At 47.8% G+C, this 20,672-nt stretch overlaps 1 protein-coding gene across 4 annotated transcripts in view; it reads right to left on the minus strand.

Annotated features, from left to right (window-relative positions):
* LOC142892430 (RNA binding protein fox-1 homolog 2-like) overlaps positions 1-19,089 on the minus strand; it is a 54,839-nt gene extending 35,750 nt beyond the window's left edge. For 3 of the 4 annotated variants that reach the window (XR_012927421.1, XM_076032615.1, XM_076032614.1), the window contains exons 1-2: positions 17,913-19,089; positions 5,852-5,902 (exon numbers count right to left, since the gene is read on the minus strand). Coding sequence is in view for 3 of the 4 variants with exons in the window: in XM_076032615.1 (XP_075888730.1) it covers positions 5,852-5,902; positions 17,913-18,221 (360 nt within the window). In the remaining variant the exon portion in view is untranslated. The remainder of the gene's footprint in view (positions 1-5,851; positions 5,903-17,912) is intronic. The other variant, XM_076032613.1, reaches the window with a different exon arrangement.
* Between the last annotated feature and the right edge of the window lie 1,583 nt (positions 19,090-20,672).

A 20,672-nucleotide genomic window follows, 5' to 3' on the forward strand; every position in this document is an offset into this window, starting at 1 on the left:
TTTGGTGACCCACCTCATATACCATGGGATATGGAGAAAACACGCTTTAATGTCAATTGAAAATGAACCAAAGCAACATTACAACAAAATCAGTGTCTTTGAAGGCCCATTGTATTTAGCTCTTTATTGAAGTGACTCTGAAAACACTGGAAAAATGGATGAAATACAGCTATTTAGTAACTTACTGTAAATATTATTTCTTCAGCGTTTCTGTTAAAAAAGCTTAAAGGGGCCGCAAATGGCCCCCCGGGCCGTGGTTTGCCCGCGCCTGTTCTACATTGTTCCTGCTGCCGTTTCTTTATTTACTGCGAATGTTGTTTTTTTTCCGCTGTTTGCACCAACTCTGCTCAGCATTGCCACTTTTTGCATTGCACTGCATGCACATCCTACGAGCATGTGACAAATAAAGTTCCTGAATCTTGAATCGAGCCGTCGGAGACCTCACCCGGGCCCGAGATAGGTTAACGGAACAGTAACAGCGAGAGGGAGGACGGGGAAATATATACAGTATATTTAGTATATTTCATTCTTTTTTTCCATCTGCTGCACTGCGCATGCCAAGCGGGTTTCCTGTGCCACGGAGTCAACGGTGCAAATGAGCTCCGGCGGCGGCGGCGGCGGCGGCCAACTTACCGGCAGCACGGCAGGGTAGTAAAGCCCCATCATGGTGGGATCGGGAGGGGCTGCTGCTGCTGCTGCTTCAGCTCCCCTGCCCTCCCCTCCGGATCCCCTCCTGCTCCCCCTCCACGTCTCCTCTGCCCTTGCTGTTAAGACCATGAGCTGCACACGGCTTCGCTCCGCATCTGCCTCGCACATTCAAACGCTTCCCTTGCTTCGCCTGCGATTCCACCTCTCTGCTGGCCGACCCGTCACTCACTCTTCTGGCCTCCACCGCTCTGGTCCCCCGCCCCGCCCTCCGCACCCTCAGGCCTTTCTGTCTCCGTCTTCCCGACAGCCCGGGCTTCTTCTCGACTCCTCTCTCTCTCTCCGTGTCTGTCATTCACACACACACACACCCCCAGTGCTTCCCCTTGTTCCTGCCCCTCCTTTTAAAACTTCACCTCCCTCTCTGCCCTCCCTTCCATCAGAAGTTCCCATCCTCCCATGAAGCCTAGATATATAGATAGATAGATAGATAGATAGATAGATAGATAGATATTTTATTGATCTCGGGAGGAAATTTGCGTTTCCAGCAGCTTGACCAGAGTACTACTGTAATTGGCAAAATAAAAGGCAAGCAATGTGCTAAACTATAGTATAAATATATATATATGTATATATACACGTATATATATGTATACATATATATACACACATATACATATATATATACATGTATATACACACACACATATATATATATATAAACTTAAAGAGGGAGAGAGAGAGAGAGAGAGAGAGAGAGAGAGATTGTCATATAGATGTGAGTATGTGTACCCTACACTGCTCTACACTCTGTTGTTGTCTCAAAACCCTGAGAGAGAGAGAGAGAGTGTGTGTGTGAGTATGTGTCCTCTACACTGCTCTACATGCTGTTGTTGTCTCAAAACCCTGAGAGTGTGTGTGTGTATGTGTGTGTGTGTGTGTGTGTGTGTGTGTGTGTGTGTGTGTGTGTGTGTGTGGGGGGGGGGGGGTAAATAAAAAGGTAAAAAGGAGAGAAGATAGTGTCTGCTTCCATTTACACGCTGGCTGCTTGAAAGTGCCTCTGCACTTGAAACCCCCTCTGCAATGCAGCTTTTTTTTAATGATTTATTTATTGCGTGGCAGCCTGTCAGCTCAGTAGACAGCTAGGTACACTAGCTAGCAAGCTGGCTGGCTGGCTGGCTGGCTGGGTAGGCCCCTCAGAAATAACCCTTTCAGCCGCGGCTGTCGCGATAAAATAAATACAAGACGAACCAACTCGACTCCATCCACGGCCGATAATCTCAACCTGTTACATCAATCCGCTGCCGTGCACCCGGCTTTCCTGCCTCTGGCACAGCTCCCCGACTTCCACCGGTAGGAAACGGGACGGACAAGACCTCGGGTTCTCTCCCCTAAAATTCTCATAGGGGTGGGACGGCACTGGCTCTGCTCCAGAGACACACACAGAAAAAGCTTTGGCAAAAGCTTTAGACCAGTGGTTCTCAACTGGTGGAGTCTCCAGACCTGCATTGTATTTCCCTACCATGAAGTCGCAAATTTAATCCACAGCACTCGAATGCACTCCACCGAAATAAAAACGCTAACCCACTTTCTATCATGTCCACTAAAAAAAAAAAAACTGTTGAAAATACTGACTTGAATTATGTGTCCTGCAAAATAAACGCCCAGCATTTTCTCTATAAATACACATATTTTAAAATCCCTTTTAAAATAAGTGTCGGGGTGCCCACAAAGTCGCAACCCAATCAAAAGAGTTGAGAAACGCTGCTTTAAGGAAGGGGCTGGAGTGGCTGAAAGTGACCCCGAGGTGTTGGGGGGGCTTGGCTGGAGCACAGGTTTAGAACAGAGAGTGTGGCCAAGTGTAAACAGGAAGAGAGATAAACGGATAAAGAGCCGCACTGGGAGGAGGGGGGGGGGAGGTAAAAAAAAAAAAAAGGAGAGCGAGGGATGACGGGATTAGGGCTCTACGTGAGGAGGATGAGAGGATGAAGGGCGGATGATCTAAGGATTTAGCGCGCAGACTGGACACAGAGATAAATCCACACAGTGTAGGTAGTCACACAGCAGCATGTGCATAAAGATTTGTTTGTGATCCCCGCCTGGCATCTGCACGGCTACAGGAGGGGGGGGGGGGGCAGCAAATACAGAGAGCGTCTTCTTGCCTTCTGCTGATTGGCTGGATGAAATGCCTGTTCGTTAACAAAATGCCATTTACAGAACACTGTGTTTTCAAACCTTTAAAGAACACCTTTTACCCCAACAATCACAATATAGTCACCTCATTTCTTTACACCCCCTCAGTGTGAAACCTGTTTAGATGCACACGAAGCGGATGGAGGAAAGCAGGCTCACGTTCCTTTTAAAGCAAAGTCACTCCACGGTGGGACGCTTGTATTATTTTACAGACCACTTAAGTGAAACTGGATCATTCTTCCCGGCACACCTGACGTTGCCTCGCGTTAAACCGGCGTGTCGCAGCGCAGTGGTTGAGAAAGGCTGTCGTAACAGACACAGAAAAAAAGAAAAATGCCAATCAAATACACATCATGCACATGATGTGCATGAACAGAGCTATATGAACAAAGTTCATCATTATTATTATTAGTTCGGCCTCGCTTGCCAGCAGTCCTGCTGAAAAAAATGCTCCTCTTGAGAGACTCGTTCCCCGGCGGCATCTGTGAGCTACGAACTCTGATTCTTCCTGTGACCTCAAACAGCAGGATGCAGGTGTCTGCGTGGCCCCAAGAGGTCAAAATTATCGTCCGTGACACCACTGTAGTGTTGCAGGAATGGAGATTGACGTTTTTCTCGTCTCAGACTCGGAGGGATTTTTCTTTTTACTGGGTCTCGCCTCGCCTGTGCAGACTCGGGGTTTTTGAACCAAAGACTCGATAATAACAGAAAAGAATCCAGCCGCTGCCTGGTTTCGCTCTGTTTGTGACACCCGGAGTGACACAGCCCCACATTCATACTTAATTTGTCTTATACTTTCAGGGAGCAAAGCCGTTTTTTTTTTGTTTTTTTTGGAAAATGGTTCAAAATAGCTGGCCAAGCAGCAAAACGTTAAAGAGAATTATAGGAAAACACCTCGTTAAAGAGAAATACTGCTGTTCCATTTATGCAGAAGCTTGACCTTGAATTAAAAAAATAAAAAAAAAGCACGCTGGTCATTTGCTCCGTTTTGTTGCCGTGTTGTCTGTGATATATTCAGACTTGGCCCGGTCTCGATCTTGATGCTCTCTGGTCTCGACAACGCCTTGGTCTCGGTTGGCGAGGTCTTAACTACGACACTGCGCCGCGGTCACATTGGCGCTGGCACTTCAAACACGCGTACACGACATCGGACAGGGGGGCACTTAGCGAGACAAATGGGCCGCGGCCACGGACAAACCCATCCGGCTGGATTGCTGATGGGCCAGTTCCATTTGCAGGAGCGCCGCGGACTCGTGGCACCTTGCTCAAGGACAGAATACATTATCAGGGACGAGTTTTATGTGAAAAAAAAAAAAAAAAAAATGCAGAGCAAGGAGAGGTCAGACGTACTACTGGCAGACCCACTGGTCTCCGTGTTTCGATGCACAGATGCACATTGGACTTGAGTTGTAATGGTATCTGCAGTGACCCTCAAACACTCCTTGCAGTTACAACTCTGCTCAGTCTTTTTAGTCGCTCACAGTCTTTGTAATTGTACAGCCAGTGTGTAATAATTGGCCTTATTTATGACTTTTATATTGGTAAAAGCTTAATATAGTGCCCATAAATACATTAAGAAAAGCGTATACTCGCAGTACAATGAAAGTCATTTCTACCCTTAGAACAATTCTCATATATATCAGAATATCCACAGATCGATCAGCGTCTTGCTCCCAGTTAGCTTCCATCTTGCACCGCCATATTTCTAAGGAAGCCTGGTGTGGACAATCCAGCTGCCTGTCAGCGTGTTTCGTAATTAGGGTGAACCCTGGCGTCCTCAAAATCAACCAACGAAGAAGAAGAAGGTGGACGAGGTGGTCCCAGATTTGGGAGTGCGGGGCCACCGTAGTTCACTGGCAAGCTCAGGAGGGGGAGGGGGAGCAAAAGATGCCTCAATCCAAAATATAAACACTTGATGTGACTGTTTCTTCTTCAAAATCTCCAAATATTACACGCTGAATCTTTAAAGCAAAGAAATTTAACACATTTCGATACTAGCATGCAGGGCCAGAAAATCTGCACAACATGTTTCACAGACAAGCCAAATCAAGCCGGGTGTTCCTGAGAGAGGAGACGCCCAAGGTGGACGAGGACACAGAAGCAGAGGAGGGGAGGAGGGACGACCCACGGGAAGAAGCGAGAGGCCCTGAGAGGAGCGCCCTCGCGGTGCCGTGTAGAGGGAGGCTGGGGTCGAACGCGCTCCCAGGCCAACACCCCCCTCATGTGGCAATGCCGGAGAGATGCACTTCCGAACCTGAGGGGCGCACGGGCGGCGTCGCGCAAAGACAACAGCGCGCCCGTGTAAAGGTTTAGGACAAGGGTGTAAAGTGGCTGTGTGCGCAGATCCACGCGCACCCGAGCGCTGAGCGGTTTGGAACCCGGTGACCGCCGAGCGCTGCTGGGTCTCACTGCCGAGCGCATCTCTCAGCCTTTTTGCTCCTAAAAAAAAAAAAAACCCTCCTTCAAAAACATACACTTTTCCCTCCGCAGCTGACATCGCCGCCAAAATTGTCCCGTTATCAACCGCCACGTTCCCGCTCGCGCAGAGCAGATCGTTTCCGTTCGCCCAATTTCGGTACACAGCGCCGCGCTGACACGCTCAGAACGAGAGGGGCTGAGGAGCAGCGTTGTTACGCACACCCGGAATTGGAGGAAAGTTTGAAAAAAAAAAAAAAAAAATCCAGACCGAGCCCCCGACAACCCCGGCGTTGGTCGTGCAGCGGTGCGCTGAGGGACTTCACTCGAGCGCAAAAGTGCCACATCAATGCTGTGACGGGAGCCGCGTTATCGGGAGCGCGGCGATGAAAATGCAGTTGCACAGTTTCCAATTTCCCCTTCGCTCTCCCCCTCGCCCCGCCCCGCAGCGGAGAACCTGAGAAAACCAGCCATTTGAACTCGAACCAGCACATTCTTTCGCAGGCCGAGGATTCTGTAGCACATCTTTTTTTTCCTGTTTTTCTTTTTTTTTGTATTTATTGTCCCAGAGGCTTGCAAGCGGTCCATAATCTCTTACCTGACTGTGAGGTGGGTATCCATGGAAACCGGGGTTTAAAGGCTCATTGTTCTGCAAGAGACAACAGGAGAGAGGAGCACGTAAGTGGCTGCGCTTTTATGAAAAAAAATAATAATAATAAAAATAAAGCTGAGTGGACACAGTGAAACGGTTGTAAAAACTTCAAATGCATATAAACGGCCTCTTCTCAACTAGATCAGAAGTGAAGCATTGCGTTGTTGTTTTTTTTTTTGCTTTTTTTTTTTTTTTAGATTCAAATCGTGGTCAAAGCTCCATTCAAACATCAGCAAGGATGGCTTCCAGTTTCTGCTGATAATTAAACACGAGATTGATGCCAACCAGAGAACAATGACCAAAAAAAAAAGCAGAATCTTCCTCAAGGACAATCAAGTCGACGCTTAGCAGTCTGCGTGGATGTCATAGGAGCGCATCGGAGGTTTTCGTAATCCGAGCCGGCAGCAGCCAATCAAAATCCAGCAGAATCAGAGGCCCCCCCCTCACCCCCCCATCACCCCTTCGTCTCTGATTGCGCCGTGCCCCAGAAACCAGTCTGCTGTTTAATTGTTTTTAATTAGATTATATCTGTCACACTTCCTCTCTTTTCTCTCCCGGCCTCGTCCCGTTTCTCCTGCCGCGTGGTTTTTGACCCCGCGAGCGAGGCCAATTGCTCGGCGGTCTGCTAAGGCGAGGAAGGGGGGAGGAGGAGCGGGAGAGAGAGAGAGAGCGAGGGAGAGAGAGAGAGGGGGGGGGGACTGAGAGAAGGTCGAAGGAGAGGTTGGGAAACTGGGACGTTTCAACAGCACCGAGGGGACGCCAGCGCGCTGCCTGGCCCACGGGCACTCGGGTTCGGGTCGGGGGTTACACGCACGCAGTGAAAGCATGGCACTTCAACACTAAGCCTGGTCGGCAAGAAAGAGAGGAATAGGTCAAAAAACAAATGAAAGTCAGCTTGGATCCGTGTGAGTTTGGAGCAGCTCTAAAGCGATGCTGATGACTTCACTGTATTCCACCTCTGAGACAGACAAAATGTAACTGTAACTGACTCATACATTCCTCGTGGTGTACATAGCAGCTGCGTTTCCATTACTCCGAGAATTGCGCAAAACCATAAAAATCGCAATAAATAACTCGGAAACACATAAACTTCGTAAAAAAACTCCTCAAGTATCGCTAAAAGGTTTTTTCCGCTCTCATGAGGTCGTTCATCAGACGCATCGATATAGAGGCACGTCACAAAAGTGCATTTACGCGTCGCCCGACGTGGCGTACGGGGGTCACGTGACCAGTTCACGTCACGTGAAAATCGCGCGTTGTGATTGGACGGACAGAGCATTTCAAAGTAATCAAAGAGAAAAACAACCATTCTTGACAGCAAACAAACGACAACAAACGTAAACAAGAAAAAGCAAACGTAATTCTCGTAAATCTTGCGGAATTTTTACGAGAATTACGGTTTATGGGCTTCACACCGTTCAATGGAAACACCTGCAAATCGCAATTGTACTTTGTCAAAATTTTAGAAATATCGCTTTGGTTTTCGCGAGAAACTGTAATGGCAGCTCGGGTTATTGCTACGTCCCCTGTCCCCCCCCCCCCCCAAGCGTGAAGTCAGTTACTCCTAAACTCCTAATCCCTTTTTGTTCCAGGTATCGCGTTTCAAAGACTGGCGAGGGCAGAGCGGGAAGTTCTCCCTGACATTCGCCGTTCCAAAGTCGTACGAGTCGGCCTAAACACACTGCACAAAAGCACACCACTAAAATAGCCGTCCTGCCATTTCCCAATATCCTAAAACGACTAACTCTGTGTGTGTGTGTGTGTGTGCGCGTGTGTGCGTGGGGCGGTGGGGGTTGTGGTGGTGGGAAGGGGACGGGGGGAAGGGGGGGGGGGGCAACCTCTGGCTGCCTCCAGCTGGATTCACTTCAACCAGACTCTCACTCAGCCCATGAAGAGGCCGGGCGGAGAAGCAACGAAATGTTTTCCTGCTGCTGGTTTTCATATCTGGAGCTCCGCGAGAGAAAAGGAGTCAGAGCTGCGCATGCGAAGAGAAGAAGAAGAAGAAGAAGAAGAAGACGAAGAAGAAGAAAAAAAAACAGATGCTGTGATGCGCGACGAAAAATAAAGAGCGAGGCGTCTAGACGGACTTATAGCGTAGCCCGGAGGAGGTGGGGGAGGAGCTTGGAGGGATTTAGTGTTCTCAAAATGCCAAGCTTGACTTGACAGGAGAGGCTGAGAGGAAGGAGACAGAAATAAATACATATATTTTCTCCTTTTGATGGCGCAGCCAAGTGAATTCTGGCTGTTTATGTGTAAGGTCCAGACGTCAGTGGGTCGGTCCTCCCTTTACCGTGTCTCAAACAGCCCGTTCTTTGTCTCCGCTCCCCACTTCCTGTTTCATCTGGAACCAATTTCCCCCCTCGTGCCTCGTCCCCTAAGAGGGAGGCAGCGGGGGGGGGGGGGGGGGGGGGGGGGGGCTGATCTTATAGCGAGTCTAGTCGGATACCTACTAGAGGCAGTAGTACTGGAGGGAAATAACAGCCTCAGGGGCCATGAGGAGAAGAAGAAGAAGAAGAAGAAGAAGAAGAAGAAGAAGAAGAAGAAGAAGAAGAGTGGGGATATGAGGAGGAGGAGGAGTAGGAGGAGGTGGTAAGGGGGGGTGACGGGGAGGACGAAGAGGAGGGGGAGGAGGTGGAGGAGTCTCTCCAGTCAATGAAGCCTCGGGGCAACATGTCAACAACAGGAACAAAGTCTTTAAGAAAATAAGAAGAAAAACAGACTGAACTACTTCACACACGAGGTTTGAGGCCACGTTCGAAATACCACTGCACATTTGGTTTGTGCTGAGTCACTTATAAGTGTGTGTGTTGGTGTGTGTGTGTGTGCGTGTGTGTCTGTGTGTGTGTGTGGGTTGAGGGGGCGACATGCAAGCTGTCCCACCCCTTCGCCCCATTTTTTAATATATGCATATATTTTAATATATACATATATATGTATCAATAAATGATTGAAATGACCCAACAATCTCTATAAATATATACGGTATATGTATCTCTCTATATATATATATATGTATGTATATACATATATATACATATACATACATATACATATATACACACACACATATATATATATATATATGCATATATATATATATACACACACACACACACACACACACACGTATACATATATATATATATACATACACAAATATATCTCATATATTGACTAGACATGATGGAAAGTTGACTAGCATTTTGATTTTTGTGGAATAAATTTGGGTCGCAACTTCATAATAGGGAAAAAATAATGTGGGTCCTGAGACTCCACCAGTTGAGAAGCACTGGTGTAACACAAACGGAAACACATCTCAGAGCGTTGGCGCATCCAGAGAGGGAGGGAGAGAGAGAGAGAGAGAGAGAGAGAGCGAGAGAGAGGGAGGGAGAGAGCGAGAGAGAGGGAGAGAGAGAGAGGAGCAACGGCGGTAGGGAGAAGCTGGAAGGAAAAGTCCAACAGCAGTAAAGTCAGAAAAACTAAATTACACCCCACCGCAAAATTACAGAGTCGCTGTCGGCTGGAGGAGGAGACACAAGAGGAGGAGGTGGGAGGAGTTTAGACTGCAAGGAGGAGGGAGGGGGGGGTACAACAACATCTGGAATCAATCTGTCTGCGAGAGGGAGGGAGGGAGAGAGGGAGGGAGGATGGAAGGATGGCTGGCTGGGGGAGAAATGAAAAGAAGGATAGAGAGACCAGAATGGGATGAAAATAAAGGCAGAGCTGGAAAGCGGGCGCGTGCACGCACACACACACACACACACACACACACACACACACACACACACACGCATGCAGGCAGACCGAGGAGGAAAAGGAATGCAGAGAATAAGACTTCTGAAGCCAGGAGAGGGGGGGGATGTATAAAGCAGTGAAACATTTTGCAAACGGAGACAATGACTCACAAGTGAAGAACGCCATGTGATTTATATTTTTTTTTGGGGGTGGGGTGGGGGGGGCAGCGTCTCTACCTGGTTTCAGATGGCCTCGCTTAGACACAGTCACACTACATACATACATACATATATATATATATGTGTATACACATTTGCATATATGTATACACACACATAAATATACTGTATATACTGTACACACATATATGCCTTAAAACATGTATGATGTGCATCCTCTTTGATAGTTTGCTTTTCAAATTGTTCAATAATAATAATAAAATAAAAACATTTGCGCACACACATACACACACACACAAAGGCCCATTTGACACCACGATTCCGGGGTGGGGGGGGGGGGGTCGCTTATTTGCGGCCGACATTCTTTACGTTAGGTCAATAAATAGGAAACATCAGAGCGCTGGACGGAGCTCAGAGCCTCCTCGGGGTTGACAGCGGGGCTTTCATATGAAACTTGGAACAAAGTTTCCATCAAGTTAATTCCATACAGTTAGCGAGGAGCCTGGAGGAGGCTGGAGGAGGCTAGAGGAGCCTGGAGGAGCCTGGAGGAGCCTGGAGGAGCCTGCGCTGCCGCTGCACCAGGATCAGAAAAGCACAGGGAAAAAAACAAAAAAAACCCAACCCCGCTCATAAACACTCTCCCTCTCCTTCTCCCTCCCTCCCTCCCTCCCTCCCTCCCTCGCTCGCTCTGCCCCACCCCCACCCACCCCCCACCCCAACACACACACACACACACACACACACTCACTCACCAGCTCCGGCTCGGCGGAGGGCAACACGAAAGGGCGTTTCTCTCGGGGGGTTGTTTTTTTTTCCCAACGCTCTCGCTCTCGCTCTCCCTCTCTCTCTTTAAGCGGCTATTTTGGGAGAGGGAAAGGAACGGCGGAGTGGTTGGGGTGAGCAGCAGTTTGGAGTTGGGAGAGAGGGGAAAGAAAAGGGAGGAGAGGAGGGAGCAGCGGCGGTGAAGGAAGGCGAAATGACATGAGGTCAACAGATGGCGAGAGGGGAAGGAGACAGAGGGAGAGAGGGAGGGGGAGGGGAGGGGGGAGGGGGCGAGCGGGGTAATTAAGGGGACGGCTGCAGGCGCCCAGTCAGCCATAACACAACCGACCCCCCCCCCCTTCCCCCGAGGGGAGAGGGGGTAAGGGAGGGGGGCTGCCCCCCCCCCCCCCGTGTTTGGTTTCATCGAGACAACAATCGCATCGCCAAAGAATAATCCTATTTGCGACAACTAATACAATAAACGGCTCATATACTTGTTTTCTTTTTCTTTTAATACATATGATTGTGGAGCAGGGCTTTGTGGGTAGTTTAAAAAAAAAAAAAAAGGTTGCAAAAGTCACAAAATTAAATGTAATAATTTATTGATTAGACAGGATTGAAAGTGGGCTAGCGGTTTTTATTTTCGTGGAATGAATTCCAATGGGTCGCGACTTCACGATAAGGCCAAAAATGATGTGGGATCTGAGACCCCACCAGTTGAGAACCACTGGTTTAGCTGGTTTAGAGGAATACAGTGAGGACTTTAATTGCAGAATTTTTGTTTGCATTTTAGTTTTTTATGGTTTAAAAAAAAATTAGTTAAACACACAATTGTGACCTGAACCTCAGATGTTGAGTGAGTCTGAAGACATTTGGAGATGAACAGTTATGCTAGCTATTTTTTTTTTTTTTTAAACTATAATTTAAAATGACTGTATCGAATTGACGCCGAGGCTACGTTCTGGTTGCCGGCTGCGGAAAAGAAAGACGTAAAATTTCACCTGTGTTTTGGAGAGCTGATTTTGGAAGGCTTTTCATTTGAAACAGGTGCAGGGTCCGGGGTAGACTGGAGCTCCGCGACATCAACGGCCAAGCCAAGCCTAAATACAGGTGGAAGCGTCGCAATGGACACGAGAACCTGCACAGACTTGCTGGTATTGAGCCAAGCCCAGTGGACTTCAGTCAAAGGAAATGAGCAGGAGTTTGGGCACTGGCACTGTATGTCATGAAAATGCCATATGACAGAGAAAGCAGTGCGCACAGGGTGCGAAATGCAGGGGGGGGGGGGGGGGGGGACCCCTTGCTCGTGTGGTTCGGACTCGAAGTCAAGATATTTTTAAACACTTAAAGAAGCGAGTTTGGATACCTCTGAAAAAAGGAATTGATGTTTGGAACAAAGACTGTTCTTTCCTTCCACTTTCCACGTTCACTGTGTAAAAACGGATGAGAAATATAAAAATATACAACCAGTTTCTGACTGTTTTGAACATTACGTAATGGAAAACATGATGCATGCAGCACATTTTTTTTTAATATACTTTTTTATTCTTCAGAAATATAATGTACTTTTCGAGACAAGACTATATAGACTAGAATAGGTAAAAAAAAAATATATATATATATATTGAAATAAAATACATAAAATAACTTCCCGTTTGTTGGACAATCTCGTACAAATATCTGTGACATAATTACCGTGTTCATTCATTATGCTTCGGGTTTTCATGGTTTGTGACATTATTATCAGTATTTTTGTTATTACTATTATTATTATTACGTAGTTATTTGTTCCATTTGTCGCAAAAAAATCTCGCATTTGTAGAAACACTGGACCACACACAGAGGTTTTCATACGATTCGGACCTTTTTCACAAATCTACATTCCGAGAAATGTTTTGCGAACTAATGACGATCAAGCATAGGCAAATACTTCCAAGGACCCGGGCCCGTTCAACCGCCGACTGTTATGAGCGCAGCCGTGATGGAATATAGGGGGACAACCCCGTTTAACCAGCGGCCATCGTATCGACGTTTTCACTGCGTGTGTGAACAGAGATGCGAGTGTATATGACAGTTTGGGGGCAGCCTGTGTGTGTGTGTGTGTGTGTGTGTGTGTGTGTGTGTGTGTGTGTGTGTGTGTGGGATGGGGGGGGGCGGCACTGACATGGTGACCATACATGGAGCGCTAACATGCGAGTGTCATGTTAAGGCACATAAAGTGGTGGTGGGCCTGTAAAAGCAGAGGGGACGAAGCTTCGCCAGTGACAGGAGTGTCAAGGGGACACTGGGAACAGAGTGACTGTGCTGTTGAGCAACTTTGCGAGGATTTTTTTTTTTTTCTTTTACCTTATCACTGTGGGTTCAAAGGTCAAGGGTGAATCCGCTGCTGCGCTGCGGTTCAAAGTTTAGCCACCGCGGTCAATAAGCGGAGGTATAACTAGCGTGACGAGTGGCTCCAGGTGCGCCCCACCCAGTAGAGTGAGTAAAGAGTGCGCAGCAGAGAAAAAGAACAGGCTGCCCTCGTGCCTTTGAGCAATTCCATCGCCCGGGGGGGCAGTTTTTTTTTCTTTCTCGTAAATACATCATGCTAATGACGAGGGAGGGCAGAAGCAGGCGCACAGGCTTCTTCCTAACATGTTTATGCAACCCCAGCTGAATGTGGGCCATTTCAGGCACAAAATAAATTTGGTGCTCTACTTTTCACCTACGCTACTGTTGTGTCGTTGTGTGTAAAGACAGCAGGAGCATCATTTATAACATCGTTAATTGTGTTGCCTTTTTTTTTTAATTCCTAATAAACACCCTAAAGTAACAACAAATACCTGAAGGCAACAAATAAAGCTCATGTGTTAATTCAAGCGTGATAGTGTAGTCTACTGACAGCACATGGTTGGTCAGTCATGAGACTTTGAATGTTTTAAAGTTGGCTGGAGAAACACAGAAGCATTGTTTGTATTGTTTATTTTAAGGGGGACGTTTCTAAAAAAACAGCTTACAATATTATATTATATTATATTATATATATTATAAATACTTTCTATAACTAGTTGTCTATCTTGGAAACAAAGTATTTTAGCATATATTTCATTAGTATATATATATATATATACATATATATATATATATATTTTTTTTTTTAAGTCTCTAAAAAACACAGAGAAAATTCTTAAAACTACCATATTATACTGTATTTATTTTGAAAGTAATTGTAAATGGCAAAATGTATTAGGCTCACAGGCACTTAAACGCATCTCCGCGCGCAAAAATAACAAGAAACTTTCAAAGTAAAGAGGAACGACAGCGACCAGTCTCGGTTATCTGTCCGCTCGCATCAAGCACCCCCCCCTCTCCCCCCAGCCCCACAACCCCCCAGGGGGGGTGTGCGTGTGTGGGGGGGCCTGGAGCCCATCCATCCCGCTGCTCTGGCTTGTAAGAGCCATCAGTACGGCTAATGCCTCCTGCTGAATGAGCTCTGATCTTGTTAGCGTCACACACAAAGCCTCTTTACTGCCAATGATAGGACGAATGGTCTCTGTAGCCAGGCGGAGACGGACGGGCCGACGGAGTGAGGCGCTGCAGCTCCCGCTGCTGCGGCCCAGAGGCCCTTGCAAAAAAAAAAAATCGGCCTGGAGCGGAGGTTACTGGTGGAGTCACCGGACCGTCAGCAGTTTGTTTCCTCGTCATGAAGTCGCCTCCCGGATTTATTCCACAAAGACAATCAAAGCGCTAGTCCACTGTCTGTCATGACTGGTCAATAAAATATTGAAATGATTGAATTGAATTGTACGTCTTTGCCAATTCAATGCCTTAACATTTCCTCTATGAATATATATGTATATATATTTTAAAATCCTTTTTTTTTTTTTTTTAAAGGGGGGGGGGGGACTGCCCACGAAGCCACGACCCAATCAAAACATCTCTGCGACCCATTTTTGGGGTGGCGACCCACCAGTTGAGAAACCCCGGCTTGGAGGATGTAAATCACTCACGCTGCTGAGAGATGGAAAGTGGACCGTGAAAGAAAAGGCAGGGGGGGTGGTGGGGGGAGGAGTCAATTAGCAATCTGGAAATATGCTTTGAGGGAGAGGGGTGGGGGGCACTTCAGAGGACAAATGGGGGTGGGGAGGGTAGGGGGGATATGGAGGGGGCGGGAGCTCACTCCGAGTGGCGGCGGCTCTCTCATTTATTAGCCTTGATTTACAGTGAGCCCGGAAGGTCGTCCGCCCGCCACCTGAATGACGAGGCCGTGTAATCGCGTCTCGTCCGAGACGACGACATACGTTTTCCATATGAATGAACGAACGAATGCACACGGGTAAAAAAAAAACAACCAAAGAAATAAAAATAAGAAACGGCTACGTGTGTCTTTGTTGGGAGGCCACGGGCTGTCCTCCGGAGCCGCTGCTGCTCCAGTCATCAGTCTCTGCTCACTCTGTCACCGTCCTGGATGGCTGACAACTGATTGCATTCCTGCTCTCTCTCCCTCTCTCCCTCTCTTCCCCTCTCCCTCTCTTCCCCTCTTCCTCTCTTCCTCTCTTCCCCTCTTCCCCTCTCCCTCTCTCCCCCTCTTCCTCTCTTCCCCTCTTCCCCTCTTCCCCTCTTCCTCTCTTCCTCTCTTCCCCTCTTCCTCCCTCCCTCTCTTCCTCTCTTCCTCTCTCCCTCTCTCCCCCTCTTCCTCTCTCCCTCCACGTCAGCCTTCACTCATTCCCCGGCTTGGGATGCCCTTTCCCGCACTAGATCTCACAATCATTCAAAACCGCGCTCTTTATTGATCTCTTTGTAACGTCCGTTTCGACAAAAAAAAACAAAAAAAAAACCCCGCTCTCTTTCATTGTCGGTGCGAGACTCAATCTGACTTCACGTAACGGCTGACACTGGGAACGACGAACGCCGCTTCTTTAAAAATAGACGAGAGGCGCTAATTATCCACCGCCTGTCCGTTGATCATCGTTTCAAACTCAACGATGCGACCGTTGTTTTTTTTTCCCACCTGAAAAAAACCCCACTGACATCGGCGTCGACACGTCGGGAGCTCGGGAAAGTCGACCATGCGGCGCTTCTTCACAACGGGACTGGAGGCGCAGTGCAAAAACATCCAACAGAGACAAAGTCTGGTTCTATTTTGCATCATAGGTGCATAACTTACGCCCATCTGAGTGACCGAATGTAGACTGCAGGAGAAAGCCGGTGATGGGAAACGTCCCTTCTAACATTTGGCTTCCAATAACCACAATGGTTGATAAACCCTCGCTTATCCCGGCCTCCGCTCGACTGACTGCCAACTGCACATCTGGCTCTTGTTTGTAAGTGTTGTTGTATACAGATTCTCTCGATTCTTTCTTGTGATTACAGCACAGTTTATTCTTTCGATTAGTTGTTTTTGTTTTTTTTTAGGGTTGCACCAACAGCGTAGTTTCCCAACTGGGGATCAATAAAGTTAATCTGTTCTATTCCGTTCACGTCACTCCTCAGTTAATTTCCTCTTCTTTCTCTTATTTCCAGCATCAGTCTGTCACAGTACTACCCGGCTTTAAAAGGGGCGACGGACAGCGGAATCACCCGCAACTACGACAACAACTACGACATGCCGTGCGTAGCCGTGCCTGCGGGTCACATCCCATCCGCGTGTTCAACACCGACTTGGAGGCTCCGAGCGGAGCAGGGAGGGTTGTGGCGGGGCCGGACGGCGCCGTTAACATGACACTCACGTTAACAGCCACGGTCCTGTAGTTCCTCGCGTTGCGCTGGTATCAGGTCGCCCAGAGGCGTGATCGACAGCCACAGGCACGACGTGGACGGAGGCGAGCCGAGAGCCGAGCGCAGAGCCGAGCCGAGCCGAGCCGAGCCGAGCCGAGCGCAGCCTCGGGGGGGCCCGAAGGGTCTGCGGCCAAAGTTGTGGACCAAGCGTCGCGGCTTCCACGCCGTCTCTCGCTGACGGTGGATTCGAAACGGTGCGATATCATCACACGGACTCGCCCTTGAAGGCATGGCTCCAGGCCTATTGTTGTTTAACAGGTCACGCACACAAAGCGAGCGTGAGACTTTTACCAGATTTTGATAACCTGCAGTGGACCTTGAATAACGTCCATCTGCACCCTCGCTGCCCGGCAATGGAAAAATACCTCCTTACTTATTTCGAAGTGGTTCGGTGTTGGTTTGTCCACGACAGTGTGACGTGCGGGTGTGTGTGTGTGTGTGTGTGTGTGTGTGATGAATCTGAGGAGGGCATAGGGGGGAGAGAGAGAGAGAGAGAGAGAGAGAGAGAGAGAGAGAGAGAGAGCGGCTCTTGCGGCCCCGCTTGGTTTACAGTAATATGCACTGATTAGTCCTTCAGGGGCAGGAAATGATTGGCTGACGCTCTGCTGTCTCAGCGTGCGAGTCATGAACCCCCCCGCGCGGGGAAGACCTGCGTTGGAGAGGAGGGTCCCCTCCACCGCTCCGCTCCGCTCCTCCAGCCATCGCCACCAAAACGCCTGCGCTCTTTGTCTTTCACTGTGGTGACCCCTCCCCCAATCCCTCTCTCCCCCTCTCTTCCAACACCTAGCGGCAACTGGGGAGGCGCGGGGTGTGTGTGTGTGTGTGTGTGTGTGTGTGTGTGTGTGTGTGTGTGGAGGTTGGGGGGGGTGCTACTAATGGCACATGCCGTGTGTATCAGTTGAATGTGATGAGAGTTGAATGTGATGACTCACTGGAAATCATTTACAAAGACGATTAATCTCTAGTAATGGGAGGGGGGGGGGGGTAATAATCTGTATTCCAGTGGAATGAGCGCCAGGTCCCTCTGCACAAGTCAGCGCTGAGGAGCACTGATCTTTTTTTGTGCTTTGCCGCTGTCTGTCTGTCTGTCTGTCTGTCTGTCTGTCATGGCAATGGAGCCTGTATCATGTTACCTTTGTCTGACTCCGTCATGCCGCCCGTCGCTGTGCAAAAAGCTACAGCCACACATCGAGCGCTCCCACCGAATCGCATCGTTTCGTGTGATTAAATTTAAAGACCGGCAATGCTGCAATGTTGCATGACCGTGTTGTTGATTAGAGAGAGAGAGAGAGAGAGACAGAGAGAGAGAGAGAGAGAGAGAGAGAGAGAGAGAGAGAGAGAGAGGAGGAGGAGGAGGATGAGATGGAGGAGGGGGCGGCTATCAAAATATTATCATCACCCCTGCTGACGGCTTGGAACAAAAGATTTAGTGAGGAAGAAAGAGAAGAAAAGGGGAGAAGGGAGCGGGGGGGGGGGGGGGGCCTTCTTGATCTTTGCAATTCTCCTCCATGCAATAACTTGGACAATCGTACGATATTTGACAGCTTGATGTTATAACAAACCGCCTTTCTTACCTGTCCGATCTCCCCGACGACGCTCCCGGTCCCGTCTATTCGTGGTCTCTTGCACTCCGCCCCGGCCAGGTCGCTCAGGGCAGCGGCGGTCTGTGCATCGGGCTCCGGGTCTCCTCGCTTCATGCCCCGGACAGCTGCTGCTGCAGCTGCCGCCGCCGCCGCTGCCGCTGCTGCTGCCGCTGCTGCTGCTTGGCCCCCGACGGCGGCGTTCGCTAGAGGTCCGGCTGTCGTATCGATATCCCTTTCCAGGTCCATTATTCCCCGACTAACGGGCAGCATTATGGATGCAACGTCGGTCGACATTAACATTGGACGGCAGACAGTGAGCAGCCAGGAAAAAAAAGTCCTTCTCCCTCTTTTCCCTTCTGATTCTCTGCTCTATCCACGGCTCGACGTTCACAATGAGACCTGAGGCTTTTTCCTCCCAAAAATCTGAGGGAACGTCCCTCGATATTGGCTCACTGTAACAGTTTATTGTCTAACCTGGCGTTAGCTCGTCAAAGGCTGGACATCTTGAACTTACACCCGGGATTAAGAACCAAAACACGCGAGTACAGTTTTCCCCTCTCTCTTTCTCTCTCGCTCCAAAAAAAAAAGGTTAAGCCCACGCCAAACGCTGACCTATTTGAATAAAGAGCACACGTCTTGACTCTTGGGATGCCTGACGAGCTAATTAGCCAGCTAACACTCGCTAGCTCGCTAGCATTACATTCCGCTAGCTCCTCTGTTATAAAGGGGGCTCGCGGAGGAAGCGCCGCTGCTGGATCCAATAATAGAAAACGCTGGAAATTAGCCACGCGTGCCAATTATCCCGCCCGGACACGCGCTCCTCTCTTCTTCTATGTCCATGAAAAAGAAAAGGAAGGCCAAGGGGAAAAGAAGAAGAAAAGAAGCTTTCGCCTTCTGCGTCTCCGTCGCTCCTTTCCCAGTCAGTCTCTTTGCCCTCCTTGTGTTTCCCGTCCCTGCTCGATCAGTGATGTCTGTGGTTGTGCGGGACTGAGCCGACTGGCGACGGGCTCGGTTCCCTCTCTCCGCACTCGGTCCCTGTCGGCGGCTGCCGGTACTGAGGAAACGCGCCGCGTACACGCCGACCCGCGGTCAGTGGTTGTCCGCGGGCTCTAGGCGCGGATGCCGTGGACCTGAAGGTGAAGGTGAAGTGGGCTGGTCTGAGGTCTGTCTGCGGTCTGCGTGACTTCTCCCTTCTTTCTCTCTCTCTCTCTACCTTCTTTCTCCCTCTCTTCTCTCTCCTTCGCATCGGCCCCTCCACCCACCGTCATTAAAACCCGTCTCCGAACTCCATGAACGCGCATTTCGATATGCAAGAGAAAGCAGCCGCACATCTGCATTATTTTTCTTGGTCCCAAGACAAATTCGTGAATTGGTTATTTGTTCTTCCTGGGCAAAGCCGTCCAGTTGAAAATAAATCTGCTTTATTCGAAACAGTAAAATAATAATAATAATAATAATAATAATAATAATAATAATAATAATAATAATAATAATAATAATAATAATAATGAATATGTTTCGGTAAAAATTGATAAATAAATAAAATAAATAGGCAAATTTGATTTATTTGTAAAAAATTAAAAAAAAAAAAGAAAAAGAAAAACGCAATTTATCTTTGTAAATAAAACTACAACAATTTCGGTGAAAATAGGCAATTGTCTTTAGCCTTTTTTTTTTTTTTTTTTTTTTTTTTTTAAAGGAGACAGTGTGATAACGCGTTTTTGGACAATTTTTTTGATCGCTATGGGTAAACGAGTCTGTGTTTATGTGCATGTTTTTGAGCTCTGCCACTGCAACTTTGTTGGTTCTCATAACACTCCAACATATTTAATAAGTTATAATGTATACTTTGTTCAAAGAAAAGCCAAAAAACAATCCATGTTGAACTAGAGATTTGTAAGTCTATAACCGAAAAGGGAAAAAAAAGCAGGAAAGCAGCAGAAACGTCGCCAGGGAAATGAAATTTACAGCCTCAAACGTCACTTTTTATCTTTTTGCGCCACCTAGTGGAATTCAAGGAGAAAAACTTCAAGAGGACGCATCATTTCATGTGGAATAGATGTGGGCAATGTATGAGGAAACTAAATGCTGGACCTGGACATAACGGTTATTTCATATTTAATGTGTTGCGTGTATTTCAACATTTCAATGCTTTGTCACATTTTGTTCTATTTCTGTCCATTTACGTGTTGTTTATGTTCCATATACATAATAATAATGTATATGGAACAGTATATAATGGAAATAATACAAAAAATAATAATGCCTGAGCCGCAGTAGCACATACTATGTAATAGTAACAATATAAAATCCTTGAATCTTAGAATATCTTTAATTCAGGTGTATCCCTATATAATTTAAAAAGAAAACAAATAGCCTATATTTTCTGTAACTCCCTAAAGCTAAATGGTGATGACCCTTGTATTTTGTACTTTACAGCAGATGTTTTTCACTACCCTATATATACACTGGTACTCCACTTATATGAGCAGTCCTTGTCCTTTCCACTTGGAAAAAAAAACGGGAGTGTGACAGTCATCTGCCTTGTACCCCCTGAAGGGGTATCGTTTCAATACAGCCAGCGATTTGCTTACAGTGAGTCCAGTGTGTTCGGTAAACACACTAGCGCATGAAAGACACTTGATTCACAACAGTCGATTCCAACGTTTTTAATGAGGGTGTGTGTGTGTGTGTGTGGGGGGGGGGGGGGTCTCTACTTGGTAAAGCAGCACAGGAGAGGGAGCCACTAGG

Source organism: Nelusetta ayraudi, unplaced genomic scaffold, assembly GCF_046127955.1.
Source record: "Nelusetta ayraudi isolate G7.1 ecotype Tasmania unplaced genomic scaffold, CSIRO-AGI_Nayr_v1 ptg000034l, whole genome shotgun sequence".
Classification (NCBI taxonomy): domain Eukaryota; kingdom Metazoa; phylum Chordata; class Actinopteri; order Tetraodontiformes; family Monacanthidae; genus Nelusetta; species Nelusetta ayraudi.